The sequence below is a fragment of the Emys orbicularis genome, chromosome 3, assembly GCF_028017835.1.
Source record: "Emys orbicularis isolate rEmyOrb1 chromosome 3, rEmyOrb1.hap1, whole genome shotgun sequence".
Classification (NCBI taxonomy): domain Eukaryota; kingdom Metazoa; phylum Chordata; order Testudines; family Emydidae; genus Emys; species Emys orbicularis.
The window spans coordinates 117,667,219-117,691,545 of NC_088685.1; the positions used below are offsets into that span (position 1 = coordinate 117,667,219).

The following is a 24,327-nucleotide window of genomic DNA, read 5'->3' on the forward strand; positions in this document are numbered from 1 at the left end:
GGTATAATTCAGGAAAAGTTGCTTGGAATATGCTAACATGACAATGCCTTATGATTTCTATAAGTGATATCCATTCTAAGCAGTTGAATGTCAATGAATTTAATTTGGGCACAGAAGGCATAAGAGTTTTGACAGGTAGCATTTGGGAGTGGCATAGGAATGCTTCCACGAAGTTTTGGCTGATATGGATACTTGGGAGGAGTGGCAGCAGATGTTGGGGAGCAATTTTAGCTACATGAAAGGAAGATGGCATTTAAGAGCAGGAGTCTTTGGAGAATTGTTGGGGAGTTTTGGCTAGAAGCTTGAAGTTCCTGTTTGTGCCAGATGCCTCATTAATAAAAAAACAGGGAATCCTGCTGCACTCAAAGTGGGGAAGAGGACAACATGTCCGCACCTAAAAGTAAAACCTGGAGGAAGGTCCAACTTGTTAGATTCAGAAACACAATGTAATTGGCTAGGACAAGGTCATGTGATCCTGGTAAGATAACTGGCATCTGTTCAAGAATTGAAAATTAAATAAACTTATTTTTGGTAAGTGGTTAGTATGTTAAATAGTATGCCAAATAATTTTTAGTATTTTTGGTCTCATGATTCTGTCTCAGCTAGTTGCATTCCATTTCTCAAAGCAGTCTTGTTCAATATTTTCATAGTGCGGACCACATCTCAACAGTGTCTCTCTGACCACATTCCCTTTCATTTGCAATCCCACAGATCACTTCCATTCCTGTTCCTTTTCCTCCTTGTGATCATATAACATGTCTGAGGCAATTGCTTACATGTAAAAGTAATGTTAAAGTATTTAATATCTTTTAATATAACTCAGCAGCTGGAATGAGACTTTTTAATGTCAATAAATTCACTGAATGTTCATTTTACAGGCCAAGCTCGGATAACAGGCGACAAGGGAGCAGGGAGAGGATGTCCAGCACCAGTGAAAAGGGCAGTCTGTCCATGGAATCCACCAAGGAAACCCGCTACTGTGCTGTGTGCAATGACTATGCTTCAGGCTACCATTATGGAGTCTGGTCTTGCGAGGGCTGTAAGGCCTTCTTCAAAAGAAGCATTCAAGGTAATAACTTGTGGAAGTGTAGTATAGTAAGTTCCTTATTCCTAGGGAATTGTGTATTTGTGAAGGTACGGAGACTATAAATTGATTCCTGGAGAACAAAACAATATCTTTCACAAGCTGACAATCACCATGCTCACCCACATGCATTTATGTCCCTGTTTGTTAAATTATATATATCAACTAATAACATTGTAATTAGTTTAGTCCAAGATTTAAAAAAAAAAAAACACTTCTCTTTTCTATCTTTGGGTTTGTGTATGTCTCATCATGGCACTGGTGAAGAATCTAATTTCAAAATAAAACTCTATGCCGAATCCTATTCAACGCTGCTGGGTTGTTCTCTTCCCTCCGCCCGCCTTCCTTTTGCACATATACTGTGCAAAGCTCTTTATGTAAATACTGCTTTATGTCAATTATCCTTATCTGAAACAGCCTTTTCTTGTGAATTCCCTGTCAGAGTGCAGCTTAATTTTTGCTCATTGATTTATTATAAATTCAGTGCTAGATTAGCAAGATAGTTCAGTTCAAGGCACACCTTAAGGACATCACTTCTTTGAATGCAAACACAATAAAAGAGGTTTCCTTTTCAAAATATATTGTGTCCTGCAAGCAGTTGGAATGGGGGTGAGGTGGGAAGAGTCACCCTCATGTTGTCTCTTTCTTTCATGGCTTGCTGTGCCTTGCCACTTGGTATCACACAGGGAGGTACAGCACACTGTCACAAAAAACAGTGACCCAAAAACTGCACTAAGCAAAAGAGGGTCCCGTGGCACTGTCCATGTAAAACCCCGTGGGACAGAGTACACCTGGCAGAAGTAGAACTGAAATCTAGTAGTTAAAGCTACTGAATGGTACCCAGGAATATCTTGCATGTACAGTGTCTGTTGGGCAACTGATTCTGTTGTCTTGAGCCAATCATTTGACTGCCTGGTATTTCATTCAGCTCAGCTCCAAATTTAGGTAAGAAGCAGTTAAAACTTACTAAAAACCATACTTGGCCTCTGAGTTTTACTCCAGTAGGGAACAAATTGAAACAACTTTGTTTCTTTCTGAATACAAACTAATCAAGCATGAAATTTGGGTGACCTCTGTACATTACCTCCAGTTCATATATCAGCACAGAAGGCTCTTGTAGCTTTTTTCACAATTTGAACTAAACATAGAATATTTCTACCTCCTGTCACAAGAATGTGATTATTGCCTCTTTGCATAGCTACCACTTAGATGAGGGAAATGTTGTTATAAAAAAAAAAATTAATGGAGATATCCTGTCTCCTAGAACTGGAAGGGACCCCCCCTGCCTTCACTAGCAGGACCAAGTACTGGATTTTGCCCCAGATCCCTAAGTGGCCCTCTCAAGGATTGAACTCACAACCCTGGGTTTAGCAGGCCAATGCTCAAACCACTAAGCTATCCCTCCCTCAAACTATCCCTCCCCCTGAGCATTCAGCTAAACCTTCTCATGTTTCTGCAGGAAAAGTGTTTTTGTAACTTTTCAGTGAAAGGTTGGCTCCAGGGGAGACATTGGTGGATTTTAGTGGTAGTGGTTGGTTACTAATCATTTGTATTTCTGCTTTCCTAGGCTCATCTAAGTTATCTTAGCCATGGCTTTGTTATTTTTAATCAATTATAAGGGGGACTGGAGGGAGGCAGAGTGAAATGCAGTTCTCTTGATAAATTCAATGAATCAATATAAGTTTATGTAAAGAACAGATCTCCTAATTAAGTGTTAATCAGTTGAGTCCTTAGTTACAGGTGACATGGCAGATGGGGATGGAAAGGATCTTAGATGAAATATCATATGTTTCTATTACTGCAGTTTGTATTGTCTTCATAACAGAGTGTGGAGAGGCATCTGTGAAAGAATTCATTTGTAGAGTTGGTCAGGAATTTTCCAAAAAAAGGTTTTTTTGTCTAAACTGAAACTGTTCACGAAATAATGTTGGGGTCAACAAAATACCAGACTTGTAATATTTTCAGTTAAAGTAACACATTTTGAGACTATCAAATTTTAATATTGTCAATCCAGAAAGTTTTAGGTTTTTTGAGTTGAAACAACTTTTCATTTCAAAATTTTAGAAAATTTACCCTGAAAGAAGGAAAAAAAGTTTGAGATTGAAATGAAACACTTCAAAATTATCTGAACATTTTGATTAACCAAAAATGAATGTTCTGGATTTTTAGTTCATGAAAACTTTGGGTTTTTTTGACTTTTGCCTGATTCAGTATGGGATTTTTTCCCCCAAAATCCCAAATTCTCATGGGATTGAAACAGTTTTCCACCTAGCTCTATTCATTTATACTTTATCAGGGTTACTGCTCTTCCAATGAATAGGCCTTCTCTATGGACATTTATGGATCTAAGATGTAAATGAAGCGATTTAAAGGATGCTAACCTATCTCATTTCATTGCCACTTCTGAAGAGAGGTGGGTAAAATAGAAAAGACCCTCCTCATTTGTCTTGTACCATGCAGCCAGTACTTGAACTCAAGTGACAGAGCACTCATTTGGGAAGTTTGCAGACCTGAATTTTCAGAAACTACTTCATTATTGAAAAATTTAGACGAGCTACAAGAATGATTTGAAGTCTGGAAAATATGCTTTGTAATGAGAGACTTTAAGAAGCTCCATCTATGTAGTTTATCCAAGAGAAGGTTAAGAAGTAACTTGATCATGATCTACAAATACCTACATAGGGAAGACATTTCTAATAGTAGATGGCTTCTTAATCTGGCAGAAAAAATACATGAGATCCAATGGTTGAAAGCTGAAGCTAGACAAATACGGACTAGATGTAAAGTGAACATTTTAAACAGCAAAAATAAATAACTATTGCAACACCTAAGGACATGTGGATTCTCCATCACTGAAGCCTTTAAATCAAGCCTGGGTATTTTTCTAGATGAAATACTATTGTTCAAACAGAAGTAAGAAGCTTGATGCAGAAATTGTTAGGTGAGGTTCTTTGACCTGTGTTATGCAGGAAGTCACTTCTGGCCTTTAATATTTTTTAATAGTCTTCAATTAAGACAGAGATATGGTATAAGTCTCATGACTAGAATATTGGTATAAAGAATCACAGCTTGTTCAGGAAGGACAAGCTAGATAAAATGGGAGAAGGTGTTGCATTATACATCAAGAATATATAGACTTGTTCTGAGGTCCAGAAGGTGGTGAGAGGCAGACCAGTTGAAAATCTCTGAGTAAAGATAAAAGGGGTAAAAAAATAGGAGTCATGTCATGGTAGAGGACTACTAAATCAGAAAGATGATGAGGCATTTCTTGAACAAACAGAAATATCCCAAATATAAGACCTGGTAGTAATGGGAAATTTATCTACCCAGATATGTTTAAAATTATGGCAAAATACGATTTCCAAGAACTTATTGGAATGTACTGGGGACAACTTTTTGTTTCATAAAGTGGAGGAAGTAACCAGGAAGAAGGGAAGAAGAAGAATCCGGGGAACTACAGGCCAGTCAGCCTCACCTCAGTCCCTGGAAAAATCATGGAGCAGGTCCTCAAGGAATCAATTCTGAAGCATTTAGAGAAGAGGAAAGTGATCAGGAACAGTCAGCATGGATTCACCAAGGGCAAGTCATGCCTGACTAACCTAATTGCCTTCTATGACGAGATAACTGGCTCTGTGGATGAGGGGAAAGCAGTGGACATGTTGTTATTCCTTGACTTTAGCAAAGCTTTTGATAAAGTCTCCCACAGTATTCTTGCCAGCAAGTTAAAGAAGTATGGGCTGGATGAATGGACTATAAGGTGGATAGAAAGCTGGCTAGATCATCGGGCTCAATGGGTAGTGATCAATGGCTCCATGTCTAGTTGGCAGCTGGTATCAAGCGGAGTGCCCCAAGGGTCGGTCCTGGGGCCGGTTTTGTTCAATATCTTCATTAATGATCTGGAGGATGGCGTGGATTGCACCTTCAGCAAGTTTGCAGATGACACTAACCTGGGAGGAGTGGTAGATACACTGGAGGGTAGGGATAGGATACAGAGGGACCTAGATAAATTAGAGGATTGGGCCAAAAGAAATCTGACGAGGTTCAACAAGGACAAGTGCAGAGTCCTGCACTTAGGACAGAAGAATCCCATGCGCTGCTACAGACTAGGGACCGAACAGCTAGGCAGCAGTTCTGCAGAAAAGGACCTAGGGGTTACAGTGGATGAGAAGCTGGATATGAGTCAACAGTGTGCCCTTGTTGCCAAGAAGGCTAATGGCATTTTGGGCTGTATAAGTAGGAGCATTGCCAGCAGATCAAGGGACGTGATCATTCCTCTCTATTCGGCATTGGTGAGGCCTCATCTGGAGTACTGTGTCCAGTTTTGGGCCCCACACTACAAGAAGGATGTGGAAAAACTGGAAAGAGTCCAGCGGAGGGCAACAGAAATTATTAGGGGGCTGGAGCACATGACTTATGAGGAGAGGCTGAGGGAACTGGGATTGTTTAGTCTGCAGAAGAGAAGAATGAGGGGGGATTTGATAGCTGCTTTCAACTACCTGAAAGGGGGTTCCAACGAGGATGGCTCTAGACTGTTCTCAGTGGTAGCAGATGACAGAACAAGGAGTAATGGTCTCAAGTTGCAGTGGGGGAGGTTTAGGTTGGATAGTAGGAAAAACTTTTTCACTAGGAGGGTGATGAAGCACTGGAATGGGTTACCTAGGGAGGTGGTGGAATCTCCTTCCTTAGAGGTTGTTAAGGTCAGGCTTGACAAAACCCTGGCTGGAATGATTTAGTTGGGGATTGGTCCTGCTTTGAGCAGGGGCTAGATGACCTCCTGAGGTCCCTTCCAACCCTGATATTCTATGAGGAAAACAGCCATGTTAGGCCTGATTCTGACCAACAGGAAGGAATTGCTAGCAAATCTGAAGATGGAAGGCAATTTGGGTGAAAGTGATCATGAAATGATAGATAGAAAGAAGCAGCAGAATAAGGACAATAAACATCAAAAAAACATATTAACACAGTCTGAGAACAGGTAGACAAGGTGTCGTGAAGAAAATCTAAGGGAAAAAGGAGTTCAGGAGAGCTGGCAGTTTCTCAAAGAGACAAAGGTATATCTTCAAACTATCCCAGTTTGAAGGAAAGATAAGAAGACTAGTAAGAGGCCAATATGGCTCTATCAGGTGCTCTTTACTGACCTGGGGGAAAAAATAGAAACATTAATGAATTGCTAAGGAGGTGCACAAAAGCATAGCACAAGCATGTAGGGACAAAATCAAAAAGGCTAAGGCACAAAATTAATTACACCTACCAGGGAACATAAAAGGCAATAATAAGAGGTTCTTAAATTACATTAGGAGAAAGAGAAAGGCAAAGGGAAGTGTAATCATTCTACTTAGCAAGGAAGGAGAGCTAATAACTGATATCAAGAAGGCAGAGGTGTGGCATGCCTATTTTGCTTCTCTTTTCATTAAGAAGGTTAATTATAGCCAGATACTTAACACAATTAATATTAACAACAAGGCAGAAGGAATGCAAGCCAAAATAGGTTAAAGAATATTTAGATAAGTTAGATGTATTCAAGTCGGCAGCGTCTGATAAAATTCATTTTAGGGTTCTTAAGGAACTAGCTGAAGCAATCTCAGAATCCTTAATAATTACCTTTTGAGAATTCCTAGAGAATGGGTGAGGTCCCAGAGGACTGGAGAAGGGCAAACATTAGTACCTATTTTTAAAAAGGAGAAGAAAGAGGACCCTGACAATTATAGAAGAGTTGTCCTAACTATGATACCTGGAAAGATACTGGAACAAATGATTAAACAAACAATTTGTAAGCACCTAGAGGATAATGGAGTTATAAGGAGTAGCCAGCATGGATTTGTCAAGGACAAATTGTGCCAAACCAGCCCAATTTCCTCTTATCAGGGTTACTGGACTAGTGGATGGGGTGGGGGGAGCAGACAGGCTATATCTTAATTTTTAATAAGACTTTTGACACACTTCCACATGACACATTCTCCTAAGCAAACTAGGGAAATGTGGTCTAGATGAAATTGCTATAATGTGGGTGCACAACTGGTTGAAAGATTGTACTTAAAGAGTAGTTATCAATGCTTGCGGGCAAACTGGGAGGGAGTATGTAGTGGAGTCCTGCTGTGGACATTCCTGGATCTGGTACTAGTTGTCATTTTTATTAATGACTTAGATAATGGTGTAGAGGAGTGTGCTTATAAAATTTGCAAATGACACCAAGCTGGGAGGGGTTTCAAACACTTTGAGGAGAGGGTGAGAATTAAAACTAACCTTGATAAATTAGAGACCTGGTCTGAATTCAACAAGTACTTCACTTAGGAAGGAGAAAATCAAATGCACGACTACAAAATGGGGAATCACTGGCTAGATAGTAGTACTACTGAAAATAATTGGGGTTATAGTGGATCACAAATTGAATGAGTCAACAAATACGATGCAGTTGCGAAAAAGGCTCATACTAAATGCCAGAGTGGATAAAAGGCATGTTATATGTAAGACGCAGGAAATAATTGTCCCACTCTACTTGGCACTGGTGAGGCCTCAACTGGAGTACTGTGTCCGATTCTGGGTGCTACACTTTAGGAAAGATTTTAAGAGAGTCCAGAGGAGAGCAACAAAAATGATAAATGGTTTAGAAAACCTGAACAAATGAGGAAAGGTTAGAAAAACTGCATGTTTAGTCTTGCGTAAAGACTGAGGGGGGCCTGATAAGTCTTCAAATATGTGAAGGGCTGTTATAAAGAGGACAGTGATCAATTGTTCTCAGGGTCCACTGAAGATAGGACAAGAAATAATGGGCTTAATCTGCAACAAGGGAGATTTAGGTTAGATATTAGGAAAAACTTTCCAACTATAGGGATTGTTAAAATCTGGAGTATACTTCCAAGGGAGGTTGTGAAATCCCCATAATTGGAGGTTTTTAAGAACAGGCTGGACAAAGATGGTCTAGGTTTACTTGTTCCTTCCTCGGTGCAGGAGTCTGGTCTTGATGATCTCACAATGTCCCTTCCAGCCTGAAATTTCTGATTCTTGCAAAGCAGTTTTAGAGAGCAGAATGCATGCCTGATTACTAAAGAAGTTATGTACTATCTTCCGTTTGACTGTGCTTGAGGAAAAATAGAGGGCACTAGTGGATACCTATACATTTTGGTATTCCTTATTGCTAGTCGTACTGCTTGAGCCATATGGTCTATACATAAGACAGGCAGAAACATATGACATTCATGCATAAATTACTGCTCTAAGGTTTCTTCTGCTTTTTGACAGTGCGAATATCCACAGAAATTACAATTTTAGGAGAATAAGAGATTTATGAAGAGCAGTTTGCATGTCAAATGCACAAAATGGTAAATATCACAAACTATTCCTGGGAAGGATATTCCAAGATCCCTATCATCACTCTGTTACTGTCCCTGTAAAATTTTGAACCCTGTGGATGCCTCTTATGCACGTCCAGAACTTTAACGTGTCACCCTGTGCTCATCCTATACTGCTTCTTTTTCTCCTGAGCACTCCCTTTTCCAGGTAGTGGCTCCTTTGCTACCATTGATGTTTACAAGAATAACATGATGACATTATATCTAAACTGGAGAAATCGTCTGTTCCCCTGTTTTTTTGTCTTCCTTGTTATACCCCTTGCCCTCAGGGCTTGAATCAGTATGCTCTAGTCATTCCATGCATGGTGCTCAGCAGTGGCATTGTTTTAGCTGTCTATTCATTCCATAGTACTGTGTTCCACTTGGTAAAAGTTGGTTATTGCTACACTTGCAGGTTGGATGGTAATCTAATCTTTAAGTGTAAGAACTTTAAAAAAATAAAAATAAAACTTCACCTCTAAGTAAGTTGTTAGCACTCAATACAAATTATTCTACCATGTAATTTTTTCATGGCCAGAAGACCTGGATACTGGTTAGTATCTCAGTAAGAGAAAAACAAGGAGAGATCACTCAGTTGTGGCAGTAACACCCCAAAATCTCACCCTATAAAAGAATGCCAACCTCATTAGCAATTACAGTACTTCAATTAAAGGCCAGTGTTGGCATAAGAACAAATGGATATAAACTAGACATGAACAAGGTTAGGCTTGAAATTAGATGGTTTTTCTCCATCAGAGGTGTCAAGTTCTGGAACAGCCTTCCAAGGGAAGTAGTGGGTGCAAAAATCCTAACTTATTATCAGACTGAGCTTGTTAAATTTATGGAGGGGATGGTATGATGAGATTGTTTACAATGGCATATGGCTGATCTGTGACTACCATGAGCTAATATCGCCAAAGACTGGAGATGGGACACTAGATGGGAAGGGTTCTGAATTATTACATAGAATTGTTTCCTAGGTGTCTAGTTGGTGGATCTCACCTGCATGCTCGGGGTCTAATGGATTGCCATGTTTGGGATCAGGAAGGATTTCCACCCCCAGGTCAGATCAGCCGAGTACCTGGGGTTTTTTCCCCCTCCTTTTTCTCTTTCATGGGGCAAAGGTCACTTGCTGGTTTAAACTAGAGTAAAAGGTTGATTCTCTAATTTGAAGTCTTTAAATCAAAGATTTGAGGAGTTCAGTAACTCAGCCAGAGGATATGGGTAAATTACAGGGGTGGGTGGGTGAGGTTGTGTGACCTGCAATATACAGGTCAGACTAGATGATCATGATGGTCCCTTCTGGCCTTAAAATCTGAGTCTTAAAATCAGAGCAATGGCACTGGAAATAATAATTCCGTCTCTTTCTCTTTTTTTAAGCAGTCTCTCCGCCCACCCCCTTCCCCAAGGGCATTTTGGAATAAGTATTGGCTTTGAGATAATTTACACAATTATGTCTGGCAAAGAAGTATAGGTTTACTTGCAATATTTCTTAGAAATTCACCTAGACACAACCTAAGCTTTCATAATGCCTTAAAAACAATAATTGCTTTGAAAGGTTCAGAGTACTTCTAATCTACATTTTTTTAATCCTATAATTTCAAACATGCTTTTTTCAAAATATTTTTTTCTCATTCAGTAATCCTTTCTCTCACATGTAGTTCTCCTGATGTCAGTGGAAATAGCACACAAGTAAAGGTTACTTGTATAAGTGTTGGCAGGACAGGCCCTATATTTTAGTTTCCTCGATAGGTTATTCTTCCTGGATGGGCTGTTTTAGTATAGTGGTGCAAATGGACAACCTCCCAAGATCACTGACACACACACATATATATATGTATGCATATCCCTGTTGGTAGTTCTCGATAGTCCTATTATAAACAGGGCCGGCTCCAGGCACCAGCTTAACAAGCAGGTGCTTGGGGCGGCCAAGGGAGAGGGGCGGCACCTGCGGCAATTCGGGGGCGGCAGGTCCCTCACTCCCTTTGGGAGCGAAGGACCTGCCGCTGAACTGCCGCCGCCAATCACGGCTTTCCCCCCCCCCCCAATTGCCGCCGCCGATCGTGGCTTTTTTTTTTTTTTTTTGCTTGGGGCGGCGGAAATGCTGGAGCCGGCCCTGATTATAAATAACTCCTTTTAATACTGCAATGAAGCTTTGCTTTGTTGTTATAAATTGCCATGCAAGATCTGTTTTTAGGGGTTAATTTTTTTTATGGAAAAAGGCTGAAAAGCATGCTGGTTTTGAGTGCCAGTAATGTAAAATCAGTGACAACTTCATTGCTTTTAATGCTATTTCTTTTTTCAGTGCTGCTACAGCTTGAAAATTATTGGATATTTTAAAATATCCAAGTACCAGAAATGATCTTAATGTAAAATCCTAACTGAATACATTAGAAAAACTTTAATTCAGATCCATACCTTGTGTCTTGAGCCTTGGAAACCATCTTTGCAGTGCATGAGGATCGGCCAATATGAAATAAAACATTCAATGAAAGACTAATTTGATGATTTTCATACATTTCTAAATAATTTAAACACATTTACAAAGAATACACTTAATTATATAAGGTGGATGAATTATGGAAAAATGGTCATTTTATTAATTTTCAGGACATTTATCAGATAAATATCACTCAATCAATTCTAATGTGTACTTCTTTTAAATAAATGTGTACAGATTTTTAACTTCATGCTCATGAACCATTTAGCTGGCACAATAGACTGGAGTCATTAATGTCAGTGAGGATGAATAATCAAAGGGCTTAGCTATTTTATCAGAGAATTGTGATAATCAGTTGGGTCAAAAAACCTCTTTAAAGAAAGTTTCATGCACTAGTTTGTAACATGCATGAGCCTAATCCTGTGAAGTGCTAAATGCTTTGTTTCCAGTGGTAGTTGTGAATGATCCATACTTTGTGTGTGGAGAGAGAGAAATTCCCTTGGATCCATATAAGGAAATCACATTGATATGAATGAGGTGGGGTGCATGTGTGAGCATGTCTAAAACACTATATAACACTTTTTAAATCAATTTTTTGTTTCTTTGTATTTAAATGAAAGGGCTTAAAATACATCAGAACCCGATTAATCAATCAGTATAGGTCTTTTTCTTTTCTCACAGGTTTCATAGTAGAGTTGCTATAGGGAGGTACCAGGTGAAGATTTTGCTTTCAAAGTTACAGATATCAATTAAATGAACATAGCACATTTTGTGATCTGTTATCCTTGAGGTTTTTTAATGTGTTCACTGATTCATGAATTCATAGAATTCAAATAATTTGCAATAGGTCTATTGGTCAGTAGGGTCAAATAGTGATGGTGAACTGCTTGTATTTCTCCCACAATGATTGGAATGGTTTAGGAGATGTTTTTGCAGCCTTTGGATGACTTTCTTACGTCAAATAGCTGAAAGCTCAAAATATAGCCAGAGTTGGATTCTCTAGTGCTTTTTTGCACTCACACAACATATATGTTTCATTTTTGATTCAACAGCAGCATGAGTTAATGGCAGTGTCAAGTTCATCCTGTAGTTTTAGATTTTAAGCCTTTTGCCAATTTGTCCTGATTACAAATGCTATTTTAGTGCACGTAGTTAGGGGTGTTTTTGTGAATAATAATCCTCAGAATATTCTCAAATATTTAACAAGAAAGCAAACCAGATAATAAAATGACCAATCCGTTGCATGCCTTGCTTGGCAATTGTAAGGGTGTTTTACCCCTCAGAGGCATGCAAGCTGTAGGCGTTTTGGGCAGGGATGTGCTGGTTTGACTGACCTTGAATCTAGAGGTATGGTAGGAGTGGTTCTTGTACCAGGCACACACTGCCAGAATAATTAGAAATGCTTCAGACTGAAGGTAAGATAGAACTAGAATAATCTATTAAAACCGCTCAGATTCCTTAAATAAAAAAATTGGTCACTGGCTGACACAATTAAGAGAGCTCATCACACACTGTGAGTTGGCCAGAGCACTCAAAAAGTTTTTAGCTATTTTATTTTCTGTTTCTAATTCTTTAAGACCTCCAGGGAGGTGCTTCAGTAGGAACAGCCATTTAGTGACTTCTGCTTCTAGGAGTTGAACTTCTCTGTGTTCTAAATGCAGGAAAAAAGAATCCAAGCATATGCTTGTAATTAGAAAATAAATGGAACTGGTTTATATCTTTTTCAATAAAAATAAGGAGGGAAAATGGTTTGACTTGCACTTATTCATAGATGTGGTGTTTTGCTCTTTCTTCCATGTCCCCCCTTCTCAATACCTTGTTTAAATGTTGCTGAGTTTCAAAGTTTGCCAGCACACATCAAGCTTTTCAGAACCCACAGACCTGTTTTTTGTCTTTCTTTTCCCATGGGAAGTGACCTGGAAGGTAACGTTCTCCTATCTAAAATGCTACTCTAGTATTACAAGCAGCCACAGTAAGTTGTACTTCTCTATTCACAGATTTAAGGCCAGAAGGGACATTAGATAATTTAATCTGACCTCTTAGAACACATGGCATAGAATTTCACCCAGTTGTCCCTCTATTGAGTCTAATACATTGTTTTAATCAAACACATCTTCCAGAAAGGCATCCAGTCTTGATTTGTGGACTCCAAAAGCTAATAAACTTTTATTGGTAGTTTGTTCCAATAGTTAATTTACCCTCTGTTAAAAATTGTCTGATTTTTTTTTGGTCTGGCTTTAACTTCCAACCATTTGTTCTTGTTTGCCTTGCTCTGCTAGATTATAGAACCCTTTAATACCTACTATTAATCTCCCATGAAAATACTTATAAATCATCATCAAGTCACCTCTTGATTATAAAAAACTAAACAGACTGAGTTCCTTGAGTCGGGCATTTTTGCTAGCCCTCTAACTTCTCCATCCTTTTGAACACATGGACACGAATACCACATCTAGTTATGTAGTGTTGGTTTTGTCAGTCTCCTATATAGAAGGACAACTCCCTCTCTACTCCTCCTCTCCTCTTTTTTCCTCCCCTGTTTATTGCTGTACTCCTTTGCAGTCAAGGCCATAGGAGGCGAAGGAATTACTCTTCCTTTCCCAGAGCTGGGTCCAGCAAAGTGCTGTGCATGACTGAGGTATGGGGCACCCTTAACTTCCACTGATTACAGTGCGAGTTGAGGGTGCCTAGAACCTAGCAGGATTAAACCCCCAATGAGAGAAATTCTCAATCTCAGAACTGCCAAAGTGTCTCACATCTTCACCTCCCCCTTCCACCCACCCCTCATTATTTTCTGTCTGTTTCCTCCTTTTTATCCCTCTAGCTGCAGGTCTTTACAAATTCTTTGAAATTTCACAGATTTCTAGTTACGAATGAGGCTGTACAGTAAGTTAAGGTAAGATCAGCTAGGTAGGAAAAAGCTGAGACCAGAAAGTACATTTTTCCCAAGTTCCTAAACACAAGAAACTCGCTGACGATGTGAATGAGCATTCCTTAATCTCTTAAACCACCCAGACGTCTGGGTCTCTAGCACTGCGGGGATAACCCAAAGAAATGAAGTATTTCAGTCATGCAGCTGAGAATGGATTGTATGTACCAGTCATGCATTCTGGGCCACAGGGAGGAGAACCTTTTGGCAGTGGATATGGGGCTTTATCAGTTGTTGATTTAGCTGCAGAGCGATAGTGCTGGACCCTGTTGAAATAAACATTTGAACTGCAAACTTTCAGGGTTGGTAGTAACTTTTTTGTGTGTGTTGGGGGTGGGGAGGGCCAAGAATGGAAATCCAATGTCTTCGTTTCCACTAGCAAAAGATGCCTAACAAGAAGAGTGCAGGTATTACTGTCACAATACCTTAACTCCAGGATTTTCAGCTAGTCCCAGTGGGGTTCATGAACCGCTCACACCGGTATTTCATTATTGCCTGCCTCCTCCTTGTATTTCCTTGTTTAACCTCTTTGATAGTAGCTACGACTGCTACAAATCATCCTGCAACCAAGAAAGCAGAAACTTTTGAATAAGTTTGTGTATCCAGTAACTCACCAGTGAGCCCATTGCATTGCTCCGCTATAAACATCAACTAAAGATTGTATCATAAGTATTATCAGAATAGTTGTTCTTGCATAGCTCCCACTGATATTGGAGCATAAATAAAGATAAACCTCTGTTTTTTCCCTCTGTCTGGGAACATGGAAAATGTAATCAGGGTAGTCTGTTGGAATGGTTGTTGAGATTTTTTTTCCCAACCAGAAAAGAACTATTGAACAGATCTGACAACACCCTCACATGGTTTATAAAATGAAAAACAAAATGCATAATATGTGATTTACCTCATAGGTATATTTGTTCTTCAAACATAAAGACACTTGCATTATCCCAAATGAAAAGCTTCTTGGAATTCTGAAAGTAAAATGTAAGAACACAATAATCAAGTCTCCAGTTTAACTAATAGAGCTGCCAACAATATTTCAACAAAAATGGAAACAATTTTTTTTGAAACTTTTTAATATTTTTTCTATGTTCTGACCAGTTATAGAGCTAGGTGGAAATGAAACAATTGAAAGCCATTTTTTCCCTCCCAGAATTTCAACATCTCTTCTCTCCTCCCTCCCCCCCCCCCCCAAGCACATACACGTTCCTACCTGCTGTATTCAGGCATAGCTCTTATGTACCTGCCCTTTGATACTGATGTACTTTTACCAATGTTTTCAGAATCTGAGACGTTATGAGCCTTGGACAATCTGAATGTGCTAAAAACAAAGAGCTAGATCCACAAAGAGACTTAGGTGCTTAACTGCCAATTTACACACTTAAGTCCAAATTTTGGACCTTCAAAACCTCCTCTCAACTGTTATCTAACCTCGTAGATACCTAAATTCCCTGAGCAACTAAGTTTGTTTGCTTGGGCAGGCACAAAGCTGCCTCAGACCTGATGGCTCTATGTAGCTCGGTGCCTAAACTCCATCGGGATCCTTGAACTAGGTGTTTTTCCCCACCTATTTTGCCTGTGGGGCCCGATACAATAGACTTTCTTACAACATACTATGGGATTGGGCCCCACACAAAACAGCCGATAAGGTAACGGTGATGTAGCACCTATGAGAGCTAGTCATGAACCAGGACCCCATTGTGCTAGGCCCTATATCAACATAGACCAAAAAATAAGTCCCTGCCCCAAGGAGGTTACAATTTAAATACTGAAAGAGAAGTAAGGAATTCTGGATTATGTTTCATCAACTGTGTTTTAGCTTCTTGTTCTGAGCTCACCTTGTGAGCGTTGTATTTAGAATTATACATGATGGCTAAGTTATGGAAATTTTCTGAAACTTCTCTTAAACATTTTGTCCATGTGTAATTCCAGTTCTTTATTAATTAGGCCATGCCATATTTCCACTGATAGTGCAGCAGTAGTGCTTGTGACAGAAGTGGCATTACTATGTAATAATCTGTAATAATGCTTTGAATACTGTGACAAAGTACTGTCCTTGACTCTGTGGGTCCTGCGTTTCCTGGCAGATTTTGCTAGCCTCAGAGGCTCACTGTGACCCTCCACGTAACCCTTCTCTCTCTAGAGACAAGGGTCACAGCTTATTGAGCCATTTTCATCATAAGCCAACAAGGGAGGTGAGGAGAAGCAGCCCTCCCTCGCAGTCTTTGTTGTCTCCCAGTCTCAGTGATTAATCATGGAGGGGAGGGGGGAGCCCGGGCCCACCCTCTACTCCGGGCTCCAGCCCAGGGACCCTAAAATTAGCAGCTATGGAAGCTGACTTTTTGGAAATAGGATGGGTACAATTCCCTGGGCCACTTCCCCACAGCAGCCCCCACTCAATATCTTCTTCACAATTACCTCAGGGCCTCCTTCCTTGCACCTGATATAGATTTGTATTGCTTCGGTCCTCCAACAGCTCCCTCCTATAGCTCCTGACACCCACACCACACTGACTAACTGGGAGGCTTTTAACTAGTTCAAGCCAGCCCTTGATTGGCTTCAGGTGTCCCAATCAATCTAGCTGTCTCCACTGCCTTCTAGAAGGATCTTAATTGGCCCCAGGTGTCTTGATTAACCTGGAGCAACTGTCATTTGGTTACCATGGTACCAGGGATTTGTTTAGCCTGGGGCTACCATACCTGTTCCTCACTACTTTACTGTATCCATCTGCCCCATCACAATACCAAGCTATAACAATTTTATGGACACTGTATGTGACTGGTCAATAAGTGGAAGTTATTTCATATTGAGGGTCTAAGATTTTCCTGCGTGAATGCATTCATTTAGCTGAATAAGGGGCTGTGGGAAAAATAAACAGGAAAGAACATAAGAATGGCCGTACTGGGTCAGACCAAAGGTCCATCTAGCCTGTTGTCTGACAGTGGCCAATGCCAGGTGCCCCAGAGGAAATGAACAGAACAGGTAATCATCAAGTGATCCATCCCCTGTTGCTCATTCCCAGCTTCTGGCAAACAGAGGCTAGGGACACCATCCCTGTCCATCCTGGCTAATAGCCATTGATGGACCTATCCTTCATGAATTTATCTAGTTCTTTTTCAAACCCTGTTATGGCTTTGGCCTTCACAACATCCTCTGGCAAAGAATTCCACAGGCTAACTGTGCATTGTGTGAAGTAAAATAACAGTGGCTACAGATAAGAACATCCCCATCCACACTTGAATGACAATGCTGGGACCTAACATATCAAAGGGCAATGTTGTAGTAGTAGTCGTGTTGGTCCCAGGGTATTAGAAACAGTTTTTTATTGGATCAGCTTCTGTTGGTGAAAGAAACAAGCTTTTGCGCTTACACAGTTTTTCTTCTAGTCTGGGAAAGTACTTGGAGTCACAGCTAAATACATGGTGAAACAGATTGTTTAGCGTAAGTAGTTAACACACATTATGAAAGACCATTCAAGGTGCAGTGGCCAGTTAACACCTCTGCAGTCAAAGAAGGAAAAAAGGGGGCTAGTGGGTTAGTTTGTTGTAATAAGCCATATATCTAGTGTCTTTATTAAATCCATGATTTTTAGTGTTTAGCAAAATTTAAGCTTCCAGGCTTGTCTTTTGAAGGTGTTGTGCAGATTTCCTTTGAGAATGAGGACTGGGAGGTCAGATATGGAATGATCACTGTGAAAAGTTTTCACCAATGGTTGATAAGGTGTGTTTGTGTATCATTTTTTTGTATGAGTTCTTCCGAATGCATAGTGACAGTCTGTCCCACCAACAACTATGTGGGTGAAACCATTTAATGCACTGACTGAGATACCCCACGTTTTTGATAGGCATGTGTAGGACCAATGGATCTTGAAAGCAGGAGCGGCACCAGGGTTTTTGGCGCCCTAGGCGGGGGTCCTTCCGCGCTCCCGGTCGTCGTCATCACTTCTGCGGTGGGGGGGTCCTTCCACGCTCCCGGTCTTCGGGGCACTTCGGCGGCGGATCCCGGAGTGAGTGAAGGACCCGCCGCAGAATTGCCGCCGAAGACCCGGAGCGCGGAAGGACCCCCCGCCGCCGAATTGCCGCCAAGGGCGGCAAAATGCGCCCCCCCCCAAATCCTGGTGCCCTAGGCGACCGCCTAGGTCGCCTAAATGGAAGCGCCGACCCTGCTTGAAAGGTGTGTTGTGGGAGGTATTGATCCTCCTAGCAGTGGAGATATGTTTGCAGGTTTTGCATCTGTTGTTCTGGCAGCGTCTTCTCTGAGTTCTTTATAGTAGGTGGTATCAGAGTTGTCTGTTGGCCTCGTTAATATAGTTGTCATGGTTGAGGACTATGATGGAACCCCTGTTGTCTTTGATCACTATCTGGTGGTTGGTTTTTAAGGCCTATATGGCTGTCCTCTCAGCAGTGGAGAGGTTGTGGTGGACGTGATGTTTAAAGATCTAAGTCAATTTTTTGTTTTTGTTTTTTGTGAAGCAATCAATGTAATGATAAAGAGTGTGGTCTCACCTGCTGTGGGGTATCCAGTTAGATGATTCTTTTTTCTTATGACTGTTGGTGTGGGTGTGGTAGTTGTGGGTGGTGGTGTCATTGTTGTGAAAGAATTCTTTGAGGTGAAGTTGGCAAAATAATGTTTTAGTTCTCCACGTGTTGGTATGGTATTAGGTTCTGTGGAGGGGCAGAAATTTGGTCCCTTGAGAGTACAGGTAATTCAGCTCTGGTTAGAGGTAGTCTTGATAAATTCATGATGTTGGGGTGATGTGTATGGTCCATGTGGTGGGTCCTGAACAGTTAATGTCTTTATTCCTACAAAGGAGGGTGAGTTGCCAGGAGCGTGTGTGTGTGTGTGTGTGTGTGTGTGTGTGTGTGTGTGTGAGAGAGAGAGAGAGAGAGAGAGAGAGAGATTGACAGAGTCTAAAGAAAATGGTCCTTGCTGGATCCATGGAATGATAAACCATAGGAAAAGCTAGAGATGTGCACAGTCTGTTTTGTTCAGATATGTTGTTTTTCTGAAATGCTTTTATTTTAAATGATACTTTTGCTTTAAGGAAGCTGTTTGGTCACTGATTACCATGGTCATTTCCCCCAGAGGGAACATAACAGTAGGGCCTGAGCCTAAGTCAGACCTGCTGAGGTAACTGAAGTTAGTACTAGAGGACTGCAGCCAGAACTAGCCTGAGAGTTGTATGATTCCATCCTGAGACAAGTGATGATAGCTAGAAACTTGTGACCAAGAGGGGGTGCACTCAAAGGTGCAATTAGCCTGGTAACTGTGATAGTGCCATTATTCTATAATCTTCCAAATCCTTCTGAAACATCTTTCAGTAGCTTTTGCAAACTTAGTGTTTCTCTGTGGAGTCCCTTGTTTTAATTATGTTTTGATCAAACCCTCCTTATGCTCAGTGAAAACGTGAGTATTTTTAGGGTAGTTGATCTCAATGCAGAGACACAGATGCCATTGGGATTCAAGGGCATCAATTCTCTTTCAGTCAAACAACTTTGAGGCTGATGGTAGTTATAGACAGGGCTGTCTCTGGCTTTTTTGCCGCCCTAGGCAAAAAAGCCACCGGCCGCCCCCCCCCCCCCCCGCCTCCCCCATTGCGGCAGGGGAGGGCGCCGAGCCCGGCCACGGGCCCGCAATCCCCGACCGGCCGGAGCGCTGGGGGGAGGGCGGCGAGCCCGCCGTGGCTCCGCTCTCCCCGACCGGCCGGAGCGCCGGGAGGAGGGTGGAGAGCCCGGCCGGGGCCCCGCTCTCCCCGACCAGCCGGAGCGCCGCGGGAGGGTGGCGAGCCCGCTGCGGCTCTGCTCTCCCCGGCGGCCGGAGCGCCACGGGGAGGGCGGCGAGCCCAGTCGCGGCCCCGCTCTCGGGCCGGAGCGCCCCGCCGCGCCGCCCCCCTCCAGGCGCCGCCCCAAGCACATGCTTGGTGGGCTGGTGCCTGGAGCCGGCCCTGGTTATAGAAGAATTTATGAACTTCCGCAACATGTTTTGCAACTGTATATGTTACTACTTTCTCAATAAGGTTTAAACAGTATGTTCAACATGCGTATGTAAAAATCTTAGGATGTTTGCACTTGAGAAGTTCTTTCACTTTTCATTTTTATATCCTTTGTCTGCCCAAATGGCAAATGCCTTCTCATGTTTTTCTCTGAATTCTTGGATTGCATCATCAGCAACTCAAACACAATATTCTGCAATTCTATTTTATGAAATAGAATCAATAGTTTTATGTAGGAATGTGTTTTCTCCCAGTATGGATGGATGCTTGTATCCATTATCAGTTCATTTCTCAGTTCAGTTTCTCAGTTTCATTGTGCTGAAATATCAATAGTGTTGGGGTTTTTTTTTCCTTTAAAATTTCCTCTGATTCCTCACTTGCAGCATCTACCAGTGGACCTGAATATTTAAATTACGTATACGTTGGAGTGCTTCGCTTCCTTGATTTAGTATTTTGTGCTACTTTGATGGAATTTTAAGGTTACAACTTTCTTATCAAGTTCAAGTCATTTGCTGGTTTTGGGGGTAAGTGGTGATTTCAAAAACGAAGATTTCTTCTGAATGAAGATGCTGCTGAAAGGCCTGAAGCAGGGACATAAATTAAGCCATTGTGCCAATGTTTCAATTATGATAACTATGAAATGCCTCACTCACAGGATTGTTACATTCATCCCTGTTCTATCCTTTCACTTCAGTGTACAGTGTTTCATTTAGTGATACATTTGATCTTGAGAAATCCAAAGAAACTGATTTGCTGCACTTTTGAATACAAATCCTTTCTATCTTGCCACAAAGTATACATTTTACTTTAATAGAGCCATCTCTTTCATTAGCTCATGCAGTCGCTTGATTTCTACCACTTCTTAAGGCATCTTAGATAAATCCATACATTTCTGTTTGCTAGGGCTAGTCTACACTACCCGCCCGGATCGGTGGGTAGAAATCGATCTCTCGGGGATCGATTTATCACGTCTCATCTAGACGGATAAATCGATCCCCGAATCGACACGCGTACTCCCACCTCGTCAGGAGGAGTAAGCGCTGTCGACGGGGGAGCCGCGGGGGTCGATTTGCCGCCGTCCTCACAGTGGGGTAAGTCGAATAGGATACGTCGAATACAGCTACGCTGTTCACATAGCTGAATTTGCGTATCTTAAATCGATCCCCCCCCCAATGTAGACCTAGCCCTAGTTACTAAGCCCTAGATCACCCACTTACACTACTGATCATCTTTCATGCTGCAGTTAGAATGAGGAAACCTAATGAATCCAACAATGTTAAAGACTGAAAAGTAAGGTGAGCTAGTCAACTTTAAATAGAGCCACATTTTAAAGCACCCATCCACCTTCCATAAGTTTCTATATTGTAGCAAACCAAGCCCTACAATAGCTCGTATCACCTGCTTCCTTCTTTCCAATATCTAATGATAACTGATTATATCCACTAACCAAACACCTCTTCCAGTCACCAGTGTCTCTACCCATTCCTTTCTAGTCAGTTTTCTAAGTTTCTTATTGTTTTCTAATTGTCAAAACAAGAATCTTGATATCCTCATTACTCCTCCTCACATTTTTACAGTGGTGAAAGTTTTCATTCTGAAAAGAGATTGAAATGAGCCTTTTCTGGTGATAGCATATAGCATTAGATAAAGTAAAATAGGTCCCTCCATACCCTTCAGTATTAAAATTTGTTACATGTGCATTAATTTCCTCTAATGTCGATACAATCTCTGTGCTAAGTTATTATTACTTAAGAAGCTAATTTATTATTCTGAACCCTCTTCTGAGTTAAACACTTGGATGTTGGAAATAATAGTACAATGAAAACTTTTATCAGTGTTATAGTTAACATGACTAACAATGATGCATAGAGACATTGAAAAACATCAGTTCACATGTAATGAAAAGAATGCAAACAAAGAAGTGAATTGTTAGAAAGAAACTCTTACCAGGTCATATTGATTTCTTCAGTCTGCAGTGTAGTCTCTTCTTTGCATTATTAATTTAAGAATGGCTTTGATTTGATTTCCTATTTAAATCAGGTGAACTGCAAATAGAATATTAATTGGGTTATGGTAATTTTTCTTCCTGTCTGTAATTCTAATCTCATTCAACTCCAGCACAGGGCAGCGTTGTGTCTAGCCAATCACAGGTAGAGAACTGAATTTGGTAAGAAAGGAATGGCAGGTCAGAAATAACCAGCAGGCTACAAGTGACATAAATGTTGTGAAGGCTTCAGGAGGATAATGTCACTATAGGCAATGACTGACTTAAAAACATCAAAATGTCTCCAATCTTAAATATTTAGAGTACTCAGCAGAGGACAGTGTAATGTACACAATAACAATACTTTACATTTCTATAGTGCCTTCCATCTGAGTATCTGACTTCATTTTACAAGCATTAATGAAGTAAGCCTCACTTACATTAGTGATGTAGGAACCATAACTGGTGCTATGCCCATGTTATGGATGGATAAGCTAGGCACAGAAGAGTTATGTCAGTTGACAGAGCCTGGAGTAAAATTCAGGAGATTCTCAGTCCTGTTTTAGTGATAAGAGTTTCCTTTCTCTGCTCCACAGAAGCATAGCTTTGCATGGGAACTTTTGGAAGAGCAGCCAATGCTAGTGCATCTCTAATTTGTTTTAAAATTTGTATTCACTTGGACAACATATTTCACTAACATGAGGAGAATGCTACTTATTATCTGATCACATAGATTGGTATTGAGTGATGAGAGGTTCTTCTGTTTACTATGCCAAAGCTGTGCGCATGTCTTAGGCAGAATTCCTAGACCTTGCTAACCAGGAATTGAAAATTAAAGTCTCTAATATTTCCTGTTTCCTCCTTCAAGGTATATTTGGTTGTTTAGTTGGAAAGACACCGCAAATGACCTCACATGTTATTTCACACTCCAGACTGCACACTGCACTTCAGACTTGATTCCAGGCTGAGAAGACCATGCATTTAAATCCATTAAATAAATGCAATGAATCTCTTCATATTAGCCATGTAAATATGAGGATTTCTGAGAGCTTTCAGGAGTTGTCAGGATTAGTTCATTTTTGTAAATTATTACATGTTGCGAGGATAAACTGAGACTGAGGGTGCTAAGTGATTTATCAGAGATCAAACAGTCCGTGACAGAGCCAGTAATTGAATCAGAACTCTTGACTTTCAGACCCCAGCTCTAAGCGATAGACCATAATCATTCTTTAAGATTTAAGGGTGGGATTTTCCATACAGCATCAGGGAGTTGTGTCCAACTCCCAGTGACTTCTTATGGGAGTTGGGTGCCTAGCTTCCTTGTCCTCTGTTGAAAATCCAGCCATAAGACCATTTATGAATTTCAAAAGATCACCACCACTATTTTTTATGATGTGTTGATCCGATCATTTGGATTCTTAAGCATGTAGCTGGCTTTTTTTTCAGTGAGGGAGCTAGGATACTCTGTTCAGAACAAATACCAGTATTACCACAATGGCTTGTCAATCTTAATAGTGCACACAGGAAAGCATTTTGAAGTGGCTGCTGAATCACCAGCACTGACTGGTATAGCAGGTTGTATTAAATGTACCCAATGCTAGCTCATGTTATACTCAGTGCTGTCTATCTCACCAGCACAAATATTCACTAGAAAAATAAAAGCTGAAAGTCCTCATTACAAGAATATATATATTCTGATATATTGTCTAGCAGAAAAGGGCTTAACTCTCTTATCAAACCAGTTTTACTTCAGAGCAACTCTATCCGCCTCAGTGGAGTTACTTTTGATTTACACCTGGGTGAGTGGAGAAACAGGCTCAAAGTTCTTTGCATATTAGACCTGAAATTGTATCTGAAAAGAAACACCTTTATAGCACATTGGAGTATTGATTTAGACTGTACAGTCAGCTACATCAGTGAAATCTCCACTGCAGTCAGAATACCCGAAAGCAGAATTTGATCCAAATGTCCAGTTTTGATTGTATTTTTTGAAAAAAGTTATTTTAGTCAAATTGGAGAGAGAGCATCATAGGATCGCTAAAATGATAAATGTACGGAAGGGATTCACCTGTGAAAAGACCTTTGTGAAATTGGTGACACTTAGCTTTCAGAGAAGACTAACACCACTTGATTGAAATATTAATTGAAATATTTAAATTAGCTAAGGGTTGTTAAAAAATTAAACTTGTTAAGTTTACATGGTAATTAACCATTGAAACAATGTACCAACAGAATTGGCAATTCATTATTACTTTGATTTGAATCAAGACTGTACATCTTTCTAAAAGATTTGCTGTAACTCAGCTACAAATTATTGGGCTCAAGGGTGTTCAGTTACATATTAGGGAAGAATAATTTCCTCTACTGGAGGAATTAATGGGTGAAATTCTATGGCCTGTGTTATACTGGAGGTCCCGCTAGGTATCTTAATGATCCCTTTGGATTTTAAAATCTTTGCTTTATTTTAGTTTAATTGGATAAAGTAGACATAGGGGGTATTGGTGTAGATTAATAGGTATAAGAATAATTGCAGCAGGTTTTATTTTACAGAGAAAGTGCTGAATAAGCAG

At 40.6% G+C, this 24,327-nt stretch overlaps 1 protein-coding gene across 1 annotated transcript in view; it reads left to right on the plus strand.

The window, feature by feature from the left end:
* ESR1 (estrogen receptor 1) overlaps positions 1 to 24,327 on the plus strand; it is a 192,547-nt gene that overhangs the window by 38,780 nt on the left and 129,440 nt on the right. Inside the window, exon 2 of the mRNA XM_065401317.1 lies at positions 879 to 1,069. Coding sequence (XP_065257389.1) covers positions 879 to 1,069 — 191 coding nt within the window. The remainder of the gene's footprint in view (positions 1 to 878; positions 1,070 to 24,327) is intronic.